At 36.8% G+C, this 17,016-nt stretch overlaps 1 protein-coding gene across 2 annotated transcripts; it reads left to right on the top strand.

Moving 5' to 3' along the window:
- Window positions 1-3,025: 3,025 nt before the first annotated feature.
- On the top strand, window positions 3,026-10,612 carry LOC108139385. Of its 2 annotated transcripts, none has more exons than XM_017262108.2 (3): window positions 3,026-3,218; window positions 7,798-9,021; window positions 10,081-10,612. In XM_017262108.2, the coding sequence occupies exons 2-3, from the start codon at window positions 7,807-7,809 to the stop codon at window positions 10,417-10,419; spliced, it is 1,554 nt and encodes a 517-aa protein (XP_017117597.1). In that variant the 5' UTR covers window positions 3,026-3,218; window positions 7,798-7,806; the 3' UTR covers window positions 10,420-10,612. The 2 variants fall into 2 exon arrangements, with proteins under 2 accessions (XP_017117597.1, XP_017117596.1); XM_017262107.2 differs by having other exon boundaries at window positions 7,612-9,021.
- Window positions 10,613-17,016: the final 6,404 nt, after the last annotated feature.

The following is a 17,016-nucleotide window of genomic DNA, read 5'->3' as shown; positions in this document are numbered from 1 at the left end:
TTCATTTCAGGAAAGCTGATAATTTGAAGTGTTCCATCATCTCTGGTGAGTGCGCAATTCAATCTTCAGTTGTCCCACACGTGTTTTATCAACTCCTCATAAACAGTTTATAGCTAAGCAAACTTGCAACCACTGCAAACTTTAGGCCACCGACACACAGTCCTGGACTCAAATTCGCCCGACAACAATCAGATAGAGCTCGTTGAGCAAACTTGCTCCTGTTCCGATGCCAGCTGCTCCTGCTGATCCTTTTACGGTCTTCATGCTTGTTTCACATTTCCGCTTACGTGAAATTATTAATTACCAAAATTCCAGTAGACGACAACAATCTGGCCGAGTTCGCCTGGCTGTGGGTGTGTGCTGGGGAAATCTTGTCAGCAATTCAATTAGTGGTCGCCTCCATTTATCTTATTTAAATACAGCATACTTTCCGACTGCCGCATGCAGTGTGAGTGACTGTGAGTGTGACTGTGAATGTGAATGTGTTTGCGTGGGCGTCGTTATGGCAACGACAAGGACTCGAAGGACTAGAGGCGAACTAGTGACTTACGCAGTGACGCAACCAATTACGGCTTAGGGGCAACTGTAACTGCATCGTCTCGCCGCACTATCTTCCTCACACCATCTCGTCCTTTATTCCCTATGGAAGAATATCCTTCCAAGTGCATGTGTGTGCGCTGCGGTTGACTGTGTCTGCTCGGTGTCTGCCTTTCAAACCGATATTCCCTCAAAAACTATGTCAAACGAGATTTTGTGCGTCCCTCAAGTTTTCGCTGGTGTGCTTGTTAGCAGGGGAACGGATTTTTTGGCTCAACTACCGCTGATAAGTCGTCGGCCATATTTCAACAGCGATTGTTTAAAAGTTTCTTAATTAAATATGAAAAGTTACCTGCCAGCCAGCCAATCAGCCACCGTGGCCAAAGGTAATTGAAGTTGAGAACTGCAGTCGCTGCTGTTGTTGACATCAAGAGCGCAAAGTGTCAGCCAGCGTGCAAATTAGGCAAGCGCATGTGTTTTGAAAATAATAATAATAATCATATTTCAACTTGGTGGGGCTAGACATCGACAAAAACTGGAAACTGATCTGGAATCGAGTCAAAGAAACCGCCTATGATAAAATGTAGTAGGCTCTTAGACGGTCACAATTCTGAAGGAAGCTATGTTAATTAAGAGTAGTAAAGAATTTGCTGGGTTTAAAGAAGTTTGGTTCGAATAATAAAAGCGAACAGACGTATCTGTAGCAAGTGCGAGATGAATTACAAACGTTAAAACAGAATTTTTTTTTTGAAAAACAAGCCAAAAGAACACATCTAAAGATAAATGCCAGCAGCCATCATTGGCTTATCCACACTCGGTCTCCCCTTAGCTTTGAATATAAAGTCCTGCTTTACTACTCGGTACTGAAACCTATGTGGATGTATGGTTCCCAGCTATGGGGGAATGCCAGCAATATCAATATTGACATAGTGGACTATGTCAAGCTCAGTCGAAGATCTTGAAAACAATCACCGGGGCATCGTGGTACGTTCGCAACGAAAACATACATCGGGACTTAAACATTCTACCAGTCAGAGAAGTGATCGCAGAACAGAAGCATAAGTACTTTACCAAGCTATTTTAGCATCCTAACCACTTGGCGAGAGGTCCAACACGGTTAAGCAATCAATCACGTCTCCGTCATAATGACTTACACACCCAGCGACCTACTTGAGGGACGCGCAACCAGAATGCAGTCTTAGTGTTAAATGCTAATGTTACTTATTGTAAGTCTCAAAATTAAGAGAAGTATCAATAAATAAAAGCAAAGTTAAAATAAATAATAATACAAAAAAATACCAAGAAAGGAAGAAAACTTCGGCAAGCCGATGTTCATATACCCTTCCAGCTATTGCAAAAATTAAATATTCTTGAAAATATTAAAATTATGATATACTTGCGTATATGTCTAAAAACATTGAAGCTATTTAATAGTTCTTATGGCAGCTATATGATATCGTGTTCCGAATTTAATAAAGCTAATAGCGTAATTATGAATTGTCAAATTATTAATATATCAAAAAGAATTTAAAAACGAAAATACAAAATAAAAAAGTTACATTTAAAAATAAATTCGGCAATGTGACCTTTTAATCCTTTTGTATCCGTTGAGAAGTATCTTATATTAATATAATGGGTAGAAAGCAGCACTGCAAAACTAAAACAAAATATTTGCCTATAATTACAAAGGCATCTGAATTTTATTTCAAAACGCCCCGCCCAGTCTTACGTCCACAAACCGCGAAAGTCTCTTATGTCACTTTCAGTCATGGAAGAGCCTAGATATTTGGCTGCATATGTGAGTTTCGGTCATGTTTAATTGACACAAAAATGTTTCAAGTCGGGTTTTTATTTATAAGTTTCTGAGTCCGTTCTGCCACCTTTTTTTAAGTTGTATTGGCTTATGCAATAAACTTTCCCGGAAGTTAGGCATCTTTTACAGTTTTCTCATTTTGATTATTGCATTGCATCATCCTGAATGAGCCAAAATAGAACCAAAATCAAACTAAAATCGTATATAATTGGTTAATAACAAATTGTTTTTGTAATGGATTAAGAGGAACGAAATTGTGAAAGCTTAAATTAGGGTTTTGGAACTTTAAAAACTGCAGACAAAAATAAATGTTATAAACTAATCGCTTTTTGCGTGCGCTACTCCTGAAACTAGGCAGACTAAAATATTCAACTGTCGGAACTTGTTTGCTGGGCATAAGTCACTTAAGTAAATTGGACCTGTAACTTCGCTTGCCAATGTTGTCTTGTTTTATTTCACCACCTCACGGATTCTCTTTTCTTTTCTTGGAGTTGCTTATCTGATTTGTTTGCGGTTTGCAAGACAGTTCTGCCTTCAAATCGTGTTTTGCGTGAGTTGCCAAAGAATTGAAGACGTCAATGAAGAGACTAAGATTGGGGTGCAAAGATTGTCAATGACTGTTTAGTTCTGTCTGGCAGCTACACTCCCTTTAATTAGGTAAAATCGTCACAGATCACAGGGGCATTTGCTTTTTGGAGCTGTCGGATTTAACACATATATACTCTTACATATTCAGAAACATCAAGAAATAAGTATATTTCTTTTCACTTTAATACGCACAGCCACGAGTTATCTGCTGGAAATACAGGTGGCCTCATAACTCGCGACGTGGGCACATTAGGAATCATCATCAACATCAGAGTTTTTGGTAAGTCGCAATGACACGGATAATCGGCTAAGTGTCGTAAATCCGTGTATTTCAAAACCTCGTGAACACGGTTTTAAAAAGGTTTCATTTGGCAAACAGCCAAATTAATCAGTTCAATTTGACGTTTCATTGATTAAAAAACAATCCCCTGTGGCCTCGTTCTCCACCGACGTCATATTCATACACTTAATTAAATTTGCGGCTGGCGAAAGTGAAATGTAACGACATTCGATGGCGAAACGTGAAATGTTTGTTATGAATGTAAACAAAGTTTTATATATTTTCAAATGGCAGTAGTCTCGCTTGGCTCCAACAACGTCATTCGGGGAGTCGGTCAGTGGTTACACATGGCGTATGAAATATGCGCCGCATTGGCCACAGGTAAAATTGTCACGTTTTTAATTAAACGAGCGCCCAAAGACCAACAACCAGCGAACAATCACCCAATAATCAATGGCTTGGTCCGTGACAATAACATGGTTAAAAAATACAATTATAATTAAAAACAAAAGTTTTATTGGTTGCGTGCCTAAAATATGTAACTGAAACTTTTCATAATGCATTGATCACTTGTTGAAAATTCTTTAGTCTATGCAACAGTTGATAAAAATGGCAGATTTTTTCAATAAAGAACTTGTTTTTGCCCTTGCTGGCAGCGACTTTAAAAAATTCAGATATAGAGAACTGTACAAGTTATAGTTTAAGTATTTCAGAAGCAATAAACCGTTTAATCTTAATTTATTTCTCTCTTTTAGAAAAATTTGTTCTTTTTTGGGCAAATGCTTGATTTTTCTTAAGATAAACTAAAACCGAGAAGTTAAGATAACTTGGCTTTCAGAAAAACATTTGAAAACATCGAAATTATACCACAAATTGCAAATTATAAATTATTCCTATGATTGATCCAATTTGTTCATTGCAACGGTGGTTGTCACAGTATTTAGATTTGTATACGAAATGCTTATGTTTTATCATAAATATAGCCCTCATAAATCTGGTATAATTTGACTAAAATTGTCAATAACTATATTGGCTTGCAGCTATTGCAAAAACTTAATATTCTTGAAAACATTAAAATTATTGGCTTGCGTATATGTTTAAAAACATTGAAGCTATGATGATTTGCAGCTCAATTAATCGATAGTTCCAATGGTAGCTATATAATATCGTTATCCGATTTTAATAAAATTAAAAGCGTAGTTGTGAACTGTAAAATGAATAATAAGTCTAAAAAAATTTTTTAAAATAGAAAAGTTTCATTAAAAAAATGTTTGTACACTCATAGAAAAAATTCAGAATTTAGGCGTCAAATCGAGTAGGATCGGTGTCAAAAGTAGGGTTAGTTTAGTTCATTACAGAATGATATCAAATTTTTATTTTAAAGTTTTTCAAAAACAAATTAAAAAAAAAAAAAAAAAAAAAAAAAACAATCGGTTTATGTATCTTTTTCAAAATATAAAGCTGCACCAGAAAATCCAATTTAATGTCTGAAGTAAATTGTCAAATTGATTTTGAGAGCTAATTATAATAGTAATGACTAATTGATCCACACTAATATCCAAACAAAAGCCCGCTCTGTACTCTTTTATGTTGTACGATTTAGCTAACGGATTTTAAAATACATTGTCATTTGACCTGATTCCTGAAATAGAACATTAGACCTATTATAGAAGGCACACGCAAACCCCAAACCCGGGCACGCCCACTTTTTGACAAGTCATTTGGCAGCTCGTTGAAAAAAGGACCAACTTAATTGTGTCACTCACCTTTCCGTTTTAATTTGAGAGCCAAGACGATGGTAACCGACGATACAACAATTAACGACGTACAAAATCATTTCTTTGTGTTTGTCAAACGCTGTGACCCAAAGCGCCTAAAAGCCAGCTGCGATAAGTTTTTTATTACACCTGAGTGCCGCGTGTGAGCTGTATCTCCGTGTGTGCCGAAACTCATTAAAAACGAAAAAGCCGCTCGTTACCAGGCCAAGAGCAGAAAAAGGAATACCAACCAACTTACGACCCACATAGTACAATAAACGATTTTTGAGCCGGCGACTATACGCTCAAACACCCACCATCCACACCACACTGTGTGTCGTGTCAATATGTGTGTGGTGTAGAGTTTTAATTACCTTTGGTTTCACCCTTCTCGCTGTCGTTCGACTCGTTGTTTAAGTAATTGTTTGTCATTAGTTAAAATGTTTTCATTTTGCGCCGGACTCGAGCTCGGTCTGGTCGTCCGTGTACGTGCGTCTGGCGCAGTCAGAAAAATATCAAATTTGTAAAATGTCAGCGCAGAAATTTGAAAACAACTTCTCTCTCGATTTTTTGATTCACTTTGAAAATTTAATAAATATATCATCCACTTTTTCATTAAATCCAATATATGAAGCTAATAAACTTTATAATGCTTAACATTTTGGAATTCTCAACTTACAACATTCATATTCCGTAACTAGTGAAATACACATGCAAATTTGTTTCATTTTCATTTTAAAGAAACGACCATTTTCAATATTTTTAGTTTTAGACATATTACTTTGGGATATGCGAAAAAAAAGGCAATCTCTGCAAAATTTTTTTGAAAGAAAGTACGAATGTTTTTAAATTTTTTGCTCATATTTAGGTAATTTTTTAACTTTATTGTAAGACTATTTTTAAACGATAATATTGAGCAATGATTCCTTTCAAAATAGTGCTGGAAATCTAAAATTTCTAAGAGATTATGACAGCTAAATAATGTTTCCCTACAATGACGTACGATCTTTAAAAATATCCAATGCTAAACTAAACTATCGATAAAGCAAAAAAAATATATTCTTATAACAAATTATACCAGTTTATCCCAGTTTATCATAGAACATATGTTCAACTTTATCAATACTTTTTTTCCTGCAAAGCACTTACCGAGTTTTTTTTTGTATTATTTAAAAATATAAATTTGTGAAGAAGCAAAACAATGTACAAACAATATTAAGTCGAAAAAATTTTTTTTAATAAAATAAAATAAGAAAATTACAGTTTCCTGATTTATTAAAATGCACTTTGAAATAAAACAATGTTTAAAGTTAAACAAAAATAGATCGCCCTCAATTAAAAAAGAACTACAGAAAATTTTCAGAATTGCTTAAAAGTGTATTGAATGCGAATTTAAATTTAATAAAATTCACCCATAGTAATCTTAAGAATCCGAAAAATTCACTCTTTTAATGAATCACTTTAAGTCTTGTGACGAAAAATGGCTAAACGTTAGACGTTAATGTGTAGGTAAAAACTGTAAATACATGGCGGAAGAGTATTTATTTAGTCTCATGTTTAATAATTTCTCATCACTAAATTGGATTTCAGAAATTTTTTATGCTGAACCTTGTTAAAAGGTCGTTAGTTTTTAGGGTAAGCCTTCCTATTATTAAGAAAATAGTTCCTCGAAAAAAAATATTCATTTTTTCTGTTTTTTTTTTTGTGGCAACATTGGTTAATAGCGACAATTTCAAAATTTAAAAAATTTTTAATATTTAATTTTTTGTTTTGAGCATAGATGCCAATTGTGATAAGCGTATATTACAACGGTTTAATTTGTAAAAGGAAATAGCTTGATTACTCACAGACTTACTAACTTTTACATACCACTCCCACACGAGAAAATAAGAAGACGTCTTTCATTACTCTCATAAAGTTCTGCGATAAAATATTTACTTTAGGACACAAAACCGGCGATTGGCTCGACCAGCTAAACTTCACAATTTGATTTTAAAAGGTCTAAATATATGCCAAGTTACTGTGCGTCCTAGAACACGTAAAACACTAACAAATAACACCACCTAAAATCCGCCTAAAATATACTTGAATAAGTTTATAGTATAAAATTACCAAATTAATTTTGCAAGGTGTTTGTTCCTAAGATGTGGATCACTTACCATTTTACCGTTAATTTAACATTTCCATGTATATTTAATTGTTTATCTTAAGTTTAAGAACTTGGAAAAAGAAGGACCAGAATTAATTTGTTTTGAATGTGATGATGTGGAAATGATCAAATAACGGAACTAATTTTAATATTTTATGTTAAAATGTTGTGCAACGAAAAAAATATGTAAATGAAAGGATACTTTTTTCAATGAAACTCAGTATCTATTTGTAGTTGCTACTTCAAGTGTTCGTAGGCCATATCAAAAGTGGGACAACGTTTTCTAAACACTGCAGCGTTCCCTTTATATCAGGTTCATTTTAGTCTTCACCCTTAATTTTTCTCTTTTACGCTGCTGAGAATATCAAGTTAATAGTGGTATATTTTTTTTGTTTACCTATGTCACTAAAACACTTTAAATATTAAGCTAGTTTGTATGTTTTTCGCGGAATTTATATATTTTTCACAAATTTTGTCCATTGTCTAGTGTGTCTACGCCACATGGGCCACCTAGTCAGCCTGAGCAATCTGTGCTTCAACCCTCAGCTCGGCTGTGTTTAGGTTCCATCTACAAACACTCAGTCAACACAACAAGCCTTCTCGACAACAACAACGAGAGAAATCTTTCCTGAACCCATTCCCACATCCTCTCGTTCTTGTCGATCCTTCGCAGACTGCCGGAATGGCCTTTGTTGCGCGTCGGAGCAGCGATGGCTCGGTGGTGGACCGTCAGCAGGTGTCTGGGCGGCACACCCTCCGCCCACTGTCCTCATCGGACATCAGTGACGAGGAGGCTGAGTCGGTGCTGGGCTATACGAACCGCACCCACGGAGCGCCCACCGTAAGATTCGTGGGTCAGTCAGAGGGGGAAACCGATTTCCATGGCGACGTGGAACCCGAACAGGAAACTAGAGACGCGGATGTGGACATACCGTACGAGGACTCTTTGGAGAATCGCATCGACTTGTCGGGCAGTGAAACGGACTCGATTACGAGCTTCTGCAATCAGCTGGACGAGGAGGAGGCCAACGATGCCTTGCACAGCGACATGTTCAACTTCGCGGACCGAGATCCAGAAGACCTGGATGATGTGGACCCAGAGGAGGTGGATCACATGAGCAGGATGCGCAAAGCGGATGACGCAGCTGCCACGGACACGGAGACCGTGATGAACTTCGAGGAGGACGTGCAGAGCCTCAGCTCCTTCGACAGCTGCACGCCCACGGTGACGCAGCGCGCCGAGGAGCTTGACAATTTGGACAGCCTCAGCGGCAGGACCTTCTTCAAGCCGGACACCCGCAGCCTGGACAACATCAGCGGCAAGACCTTCTTCAAGCCGGACCAGTCGGATGGCCTCAGCGGCAGGACCTTCCACAAGCAGGCTGCCGCGGCCTCCAAGGACCTCGGCGGCGAATCGGACCACAGCCAGCTGTCCAGTCGCACCTACGACCGGAGCCAGCGCCTCCACGACGGCTCCTCGATGTCCACCTGCAGCTGGTCTGCGATGTACGGCGGGGCCCTGCAGCCCGCCGACGGAGGCGGCGGCAACGTGGTGCCCTCGTTGAGTCTTAACAGCGGCGCCTCGGACACGTCCACGTTCTACAAGGGCCTGGAGGAGTCCAAGGGGCACCAGGGCCAGGCGGCCTTCGAGGACTGGAAGGCGCGCAAGGCGGCCCAGAAGCAGAAGAGCCTTCTAGCCGCCAAGCTGGAGCGCGAGAAGCGGGAGGCGGAGGCGGCCCAGCGCCAGCGGCTGGCGCAGGAACGCTTCCAGGAGTGGTGCCGCAGCAAGGAGCAGCAGCAGCAGCAGCTCCGGAAGAAGGCCAGCAGCCAGTCAAGCTCGGGCAGCTCCTCCTCGGGATCCAGTTCGATGTCCGGATCCGGATTCGGCTCCACAATGGTAAAAAACGTAGTTAATGAAAGTATTTCATGATTTTTATCCAAGCCGATTATTTCTTATTTTCCATCAAACAGAAACACCTTTTGACGAGGTAAAACTAACGTGACAATCGCACCTTCAACTCCAAAAACTTCTGATATCAGATTTTGATAATAACCGTTATTTATTTTAGCAAAAAAAAGAACTCTATTTTTATTCAATTAGTTTTGTAATCGACATGCTGCTTTGAAATTTTTAAGTAACACGACTGATTTTATTACAAAACTTATTGAAACGTAAATAGCCCTTAAAAATACGATATTCAACGATAATTAGCGATTTTTAGGAAGTTTCCGTAGCTTTAGACCAGTAATGTCCACACAAATACAACGACATGTTAACTTGCATTTGTGTGCGTTAAACCGAAGACGGTTGCCAAAGTCACATGGCCGTTTACACTGTCGGTGTCGGCAGAGAACCGGCTGAATAACTCGCTGACTCGCAAGTCGTTCGCGTGGACAACACTCCCTTAGACGTTTGGAAGTTGTGGGCGTGTGAAATCTATTTTTTTTTTGCCGTTTCCCTCGGGTTTTAAAAAAAGTGGTAGAACAACATTTTTTTAGCTCAAGCTGCAGTAAAATTGGTTTCAGGGCCCTTAAACATCGCTTTGATATTTTGACAGAAGGACAAAAGTTTTACTTTCAACAATGCAGTCTAAATTTTGTAAATTGAATACCTTTTGAACGGAGTATAAGAATGAGATGATTAAGGACGCGTATTTCCCCAATTTCTTCGGTACCAAATGACTTTCTTTAACTCTTAGAATGCGTAAACTCTTATAAAAGCGATACCTTTTGATTGCAACATTATTTTGCATAGTGCGACTATATAGTAGTCTTCTTGCGCACGCTCTCCGATGATCATCGTCTCTACGTGGACGGCAGTCCACAGTGGTCTGAAAATTTAGTTAAAATTTAAGCCATATAACGCATTTCAAACAAGTAGGATCCATATTAATTCTTATATTTTATACATTAAAACAAATATTTTAATATTAAATCATGATACATATTTTACCAGTGCGGCTCTAGGTCTAGCGCCGGACCCATGAGGAAGGTGCCGCCCGAGGTCACGAATTCGCGGATCAAGGAGTGGCAGCGCAGCAAGAAGAAGCAGCAACAGGGCGAAAGGGAGCGCCTGCGCAGACTGGAGGAAAACAAGCAAAAGCTGGAGGAGGAACGCAAGAAGCGCTCGGAGGGCGCCTGGAAAAACTGGATGAAGCAGGTGGACAAGCGGGCCAAGCCGGTGCCCCTCAACCAGGGCTTCGATACACTGCGCGGAACCATTTCCAACATTTACATCAACCCCGTGCAGTGGGTGTCCAACATTGATCCGCAGGAGTCTCGCCGCAGTCTTTAATTCCATTTCCCTTCCAAGCTGGAGCACAAGCACACAAAATGGGTCACAAAAAGGAACCGACAGGGTTGCTGGGCCAGCAAAAAAAATTTAAATAATTTTAACATTTCGTTTTTTGAATAGTGGCAGTGGATCCTATACTATTTTAGCTTCGCAAGTTATCCAATAAACCACATGTTAAGATCAGCACCTTTAATTTCGTTGTATGACTAAGGGGTTACACTGAAACAAGTGTGAATAGGTGTGGATATTATAGATGTAAGATTGGGAAAAAAGAAAGCAAGTTTGGGAAAAAAGAAAGCAAACTTTGGCAAGCCAAAGTTATTCCAGTTAGTGCAAAATTAAATTAGTCTTTAAAACATCTACATTTCAATTAAAGATATAATGATTTTAAGCTATGTGATATCGTTATTTTGATAATTTTATTCAAATTGAATAAAATTAAAAGGTACTATGTTCAAAAGAAATTATAAAAAATTTAATATTTAGGAAAGTTAAAATTTGTTATTTGCAATATTCCGATTATTATTATCCATTGGAGCTATATGAGGTGTACCTAAATACTCGTACCTAGCTACGTCCCTAGGTTCAATTTTTGTATGCCTTATACCTTACCTAGGTAAAAAGATGTGAGGCTACCTTTTACCTTACCTATGTAATTTTTTTTTATACCCTTGCAGAGGGTATTATAATTTCAGTCAGAAGTTTGCAACGCACTGAAGGAGAAGATTCCGACTCTATAAAAAATACAATGGTATTTTCGGCTTGTAGAAGTTTGCTTCCTTTCTTGTTTTTTAATAAGATTGATACTAAGTTTAATTTTGTAATTTTTTTTTGCAACTTTAATTAACACTAAAGTTATCATAATTTTACTGCAACTTGCAGAAAAGTTAATTCCACCACTTATGCAAAATATAAGATATTTCTTTATACATGTTTCTACAAACAGTCTTATTTGATATAGCGTACACGCAACATCATAATTATTCTACAACTTCGTGAAAAACAAATTGACCTCAAAATTAAAACAAGAGCCCCCGACTATTAGATACCCGTTACTCATTTCCCCTACAAAATAATCGAAGTTTAGGTTGCGCCATCTGTTGAACTGCATAGGAAATACTAGATCTCGACGTTCATACAGACGGACAGGCAGACGGACATGGCTAGATCGACTCGGCTATTGATCCTGATCTGCAATACATACACTTTAAATGGTCGGAAACGCTTCCTTTTACCTTACACACTTATCAATGAATACAATATACCCTATAGTAACGGGTATCAAAAGTATTTGCTTCCTATATAAAACGTTTTGAACAAACAGTTTAAGGCTTAAAATCTGAAAAAAGTGGGCCTTAATTTTTCATTTACAGATAGAAAATTTGATAAGCAACATAAATATGAGCTCTGACCCTTAAAAGATAAGTAGAATATGTGCAGGTTGTTATTGTGTTAGCACACTGTGCGGTAAATATGAGTTCAATTCCCTCAACAATCAGTTTTTTTTTTAATTAGTTTATGTTGCTTAAATAAATTTTTGTTTAACTAATTTTTCACAAATTCCACGTTCACAGATCTACTTACGTTGCGACCGATAAGATTAAGTAATGAAGAAAAGTATTTTTTCAATTATTTTATTTATTTATTTATTAATAAATTTTCATTTATTTTACAAGTGGAAGATTTTGCAATGACTCAGATTGCATCTTACTACTATTACTACTACTCACTTCAATCTTGTCATTTGAGTGATATTTTTAAGCGAAATAATATCGCTCAAAAAATAATCATTATTTCTGAGCGAAGTTTGTTTTCGAACATAATAATGATTAAAGATAATATAATGCTTATTTTTATATATATAATAAAACTCAAAAATGATTATTTCTGAGCAAAATCAATAAAACTCAAAAAAACTATTTTAAATTTTTTTGAATATTGCTTATAATGATTACGGTCCCAGGTTATATTTGCTTTCTGGATATAGCATTGCCTATATAAGTCATATAAATTAAATTAAAATTAATTTCTTCGAATGTACATATATAAATAGTTATGTCTTAATATTTCAAAACTACGGTTTTAATTTGAATCAAAACTGACGACGGTATCATATAGTTGCCATTCAGTGGATGATGGCTGATGGGATTAATGACGTATGCAGCATTTGGTGTGCAAGTATTTTTTAACATTGTGGTAATTAAATTATCATGGACTTAAATTATTTTAAATTATTTTTTGTAATGAAGTTTAATTGGTTTTCAAGCAACTCATTTTCTCACAAACCCAACAATGGGAATTAAAATTTTTTGAGTGGCACACCACGAACTACTCATATAAGAGGATAGTGCCGCATGGCCCCACTTAACAAACCCAGTCCGAGAAGGTTAATAAAAGTCCTGCTGAATGCGTCCCATGGAAGAAACTTAAAACGATAACCTTTGGACTGGGTCTGTTATGGCTATACCTTGGCCCTCCCTTGTCCCTTGGCCCAGAACCTGTGTGAGGACACTGCACTTCCGTGTGGCCCATTTTGTCCTTATATTTTGTGAGCCATTGCCCTGGTTGCTTCATCACCCATCTCCCCATTCTTGTGTGCGTTTGTGTCAATTTGTGTTTTTATTATTTATTTGCCAGGTCCATGGGGAGTCGGCAGGTGGTGGAGCGGCTTAATTAAGCTTTTTTTCTGCCAACCCCGGCCAACAGAGTTTTATTTATGCAATTAACCAAAGCCTCGTGTAATATAGTCCTGTTAGGTAAAAATCTTTGATTAATTGTAGTTTTGTTTACACGCTGGGAGCGAGTCAGACATGATTATGTGGGTTATCTGACAGGGTCCCAGGGAGCTTTTGTGGGTGCTAGTTGTGGGTGTGTGTGTGTGTGGAGGGAGGGTCTTTCAGGTGATTAGTCCTTTAGTTAGCTGGCAATTTGTTTACACGTTTTGTGAGCCCGCTTAATCGCTTTCGGGCCTCTCGTCATTAGCACTATCATTATATTGTGGGGCACTGATAATGGTTTCAACCGAAAATGTCTTGGGCTGGAATATGCGCCTTAAATGGGACTTGTTTGGCTAATTGTATGGAAATTGATAAATAAATTGCAGGCTTTTATGGCTGGTCAAGTAAAACAAGTATTTCTATTAGCTAAAATTGTTTTATCATTTATTGTGGGCCGTGATAGCAATATAATGTATTCATAGTTGCTAAAGGTTTACATATACAGCTAAGTTTTAAATATTTAATTGTATGGGGTTACTCATGTGTTGGCAACTTTGTCAGGTCACAAAATGTTGCCATTCTTTCTCAAAAGTTTTGTTTTGGTTTTCTTTCTTTGCGAAGCTATAAGCGAAATCGTAAAATTAAAGGACAACTTGTTAGCGGGGTCCTTCTCATATAGGGATGACGTAATCACTAATGGCATAATGATAAAATGTTCCCTTCGGCAGAGATTTTTACGACTGCCTATAAATTAGCGGTCCAGTTGTGACAAGAGCATTCAGAAAACGATTACTTTTTATTTGCCTGCAGATATTTAAAATTATTTGCAAAGCATTTAAATAACAATTAAGGGCACGCACACAGCCGCAAACAAAATAAAACAATTATAGCCAAACAAAATCCAGAATGTGGATTAGCGCATTTTTCCGGGCCCAAAGCATTTTAAATGCAAATTAAAGGCAACAAAAAAACTAGGACGAAAGCGAAAGCTTGCCAATAGTTATAATAAATAACCACAGAAAATTTTTCGAAATGATTTTGCACCACAATTCAGAGAGAACAAAAGAAAGAATTAATAATAAATCTGAAAATGCTCATTAACTTAATTACTGTGTTTATTTTCATTGCCCTTCCTGTTCACCAGTGGATCCCCTTGTCCCTTACTTTGTGTTTGTTCCCTTCCTTCGCTTTGTACTCAAAACGCTTTCTTTTTGTGCGTCACGCAATTTTCGGAACCCTCCGTTGATAAACAACTCAACGCTGAAAAAATAGCCGCAAAACATGAAGAAATTGCGCGTCTTTAACCTTAATGTGTATTTAAGTAATGTTAATTGTACTCAGGTCTGCCAGATGCCATTTGCTGCCGACAACTGGCGCCAGTGCTTGAATTTTTCTTGGGCTCTGCGCAAACACTTGTAATTATGCTAATATATGAGATTGCTCCAGGTAGCGTATCTAAACCTATGTAATTGCTTACTGTTAATTGAATTTCACCTCCAGCAAACCAAAATTAAGTAATGCGTTGAGAAAGTGATAATACGAAATGAACACTGAGTAAAAATTGGAATTACGATACAAATTTTATTTGCTTTTGGTAAAATAATCTTCTAAAATTGCAACAACATTTATTTTATCTGTAATATATATCTTTAAATAAATATTTATTGTAGCTTAAACAGTTAAACATTTTTGAGGCTATATAGTTTGACTTGAAAGTCATAACCAAAATCCAGGCGACGGTCAAAACAAGATGTGTTTTTCGCTTGGATTAAAGTACCATTTACTTTGACAGATTTTGGTTTTTCCGTTGGTGAAAAATAAAAGTAAACAAGACAGAAAGCATACTTCGGCAAGCCGAAGCTCATATACCCTTGCAGCTAATGCAACACGTAAACATCTTTAAAACATTAAAATTTTGATTTATATGAGTATCTATTGAAACCCATTGTGGCTTTGATGATAACCTCACCTCAATTATTCGATCATTCCTATGGCAGCTATATAATATCGTTTTCCGATTTCAATAACATTAAAAGCGTAATTCTAAATTATTAAACCATTCCTATGTTGTTCACATCCGTATGCTGTGTTCATATTTTTTGTAAGTTCTTCAATATTTCGTGATGGTTTATTATTTTAAATTTGTGTTTTAAATTTGATCGAAATCGGTCGACTTACCTTATAGCTCCCGTGGGAGCAAACGGAATATTCAAAACAATAAACTAAAAAAATTTTTACTTTTAATTTAGTTCTTTTGAACATGGTGATGGTTTAATATTACAGAATTTCGCTTTTAATTTTATTAAAATCAGCAAACGATGTCATACATCTGCAACAGGAACCATCGAATATATAAGTTTAATTTTTGCAATACCGTCAAGGGTATATAAACTTCGGAAGGCGATGCTTGTTTTGTTTCTTGTTTATTATCTTTTAAACTTTTTAAATGAATAGCATTACCTTCTGAGAAATATATTTACTAAATTTGGAATCCAGAAACCTTTTAAACATTTGTATACCTTTCACATTTCGAACCTCCTGTTAACTTTAAATAGCTGCCATGCAAAACAAATAGATTTTAGTTTTTTACCATCAACCAACGTGCACCGCCACCAGATCGCAAACATTTTGACATTATTAAATCGAAAACATTTAGGTCATTCGGGAAATGGCTTTGGTTACCGTTACCCAATCTTCGGTGATTTAAATGCATATTTACAACTCTTTAACCTTGAGATTTATATGGATTACATGAAAAATGTCTGTCAGCTATACCCATGGGTCATGGCACTCCGCCACTCAGGCAGGAAAAACCATGCGAGAGAAAAATCCATGAAAATGCACTAAAAAGAAGCAAACAAGTAACTCACGTAAGCCGAATGGTGCTGCGGTTGCACCTGTTTTGGCATGTCTGAAAATTCCTGGAAACAAATGTAATAAAAACTAGCCGTAATACCCACGCACACACACCGACAGGGCCTTATGCCCACACACACACCGACTGGAAAGGCTTTTATTAGCCTGAGCTTTTTGAAGAGTTTTCCGAGTTGTATTTTCTAATTTTGGCTTTGCTGTGATGGTTTGGTTTTGCGTGCTAGCCAGCACTTAAAGATTTCTTAATGAGAGCGATTTTTTGTTTTATTTCAAATTTGTAGCCGCTTTTAATTTGGTTTTTTAGTGCACAGTTAGATGTACATATATTTGTAATTTATGCTCTTCCAAGTACTCGTTGACGAACGAAATACCTTTAAAAATCACATAGTTTAGCTTTGTTAATCAACCATCAACGTGACAAAAACGATTGATCACGGGAAGAAAACGCGCAACATACCCAAAATTAAACTAAAAATAGACCCAAATACAAGGAACAATTTTTACCCCACGGTAGCTGATGAGTTTGAGGTGACGTGCAAACGAAACTAGCTAGTCCTATCTGAGTGCTAGTGTGATGAAAGTTATTTAAAAAAATTATAACCTTGAGTTTTTTAGTTCGGTTTATGTATTCAAATACAAGGTAAAAAATCAAAACATTAGTACAAGTGTGTCAAGAAAATATTTATTTATAAATATAAAACCTACTGTAACACAAAATTCTCTAAAAAACCATACCATAATAAATAAATGTTTTCTAAAATCTAGATTATTTTCCTTAAATTCTCCAAATGAATTTTAAATATTGGAAAGGTTTTCTAATATATAAATATCTTTGAAATATGTATTATATTTAAATTTTTCCAGGACGTGGCGCAACTTGCTTCCCCGGTTTCAAATACATTGCTTCGTGACTCCACCTAACTGCCTGTCTTTTTAAAACCTTTTAATAGGTTGGACAACTTACAAAGCCATATCGATACAAGCCAAATCAAAATTAAATCAACAA

Source organism: Drosophila elegans, unplaced genomic scaffold (genome assembly GCF_018152505.1).
Source record: "Drosophila elegans isolate 14027-0461.03 unplaced genomic scaffold, ASM1815250v1 contig_397, whole genome shotgun sequence".
NCBI classification, from domain to species: domain Eukaryota; kingdom Metazoa; phylum Arthropoda; class Insecta; order Diptera; family Drosophilidae; genus Drosophila; species Drosophila elegans.
The sequence above is the reverse complement of the archived record's forward strand: the minus strand, read 5'-3'. Positions and strand labels throughout refer to the sequence as shown.

Bases quoted from the DNA above. Each gene is read 5' to 3' on its own strand.
- LOC108139385 (XM_017262108.2), top strand. From the start codon at position 7,807: ATGGCCTTTGTTGCGCGTCGGAGCAGCGATGGCTCGGTGGTGGACCGT. The intron at 9,022-10,080 runs GTAAAAAACGTA...ATATTTTACCAG, and splicing joins CCGGATTCGGCTCCACAATG to TGCGGCTCTAGGTCTAGCGC.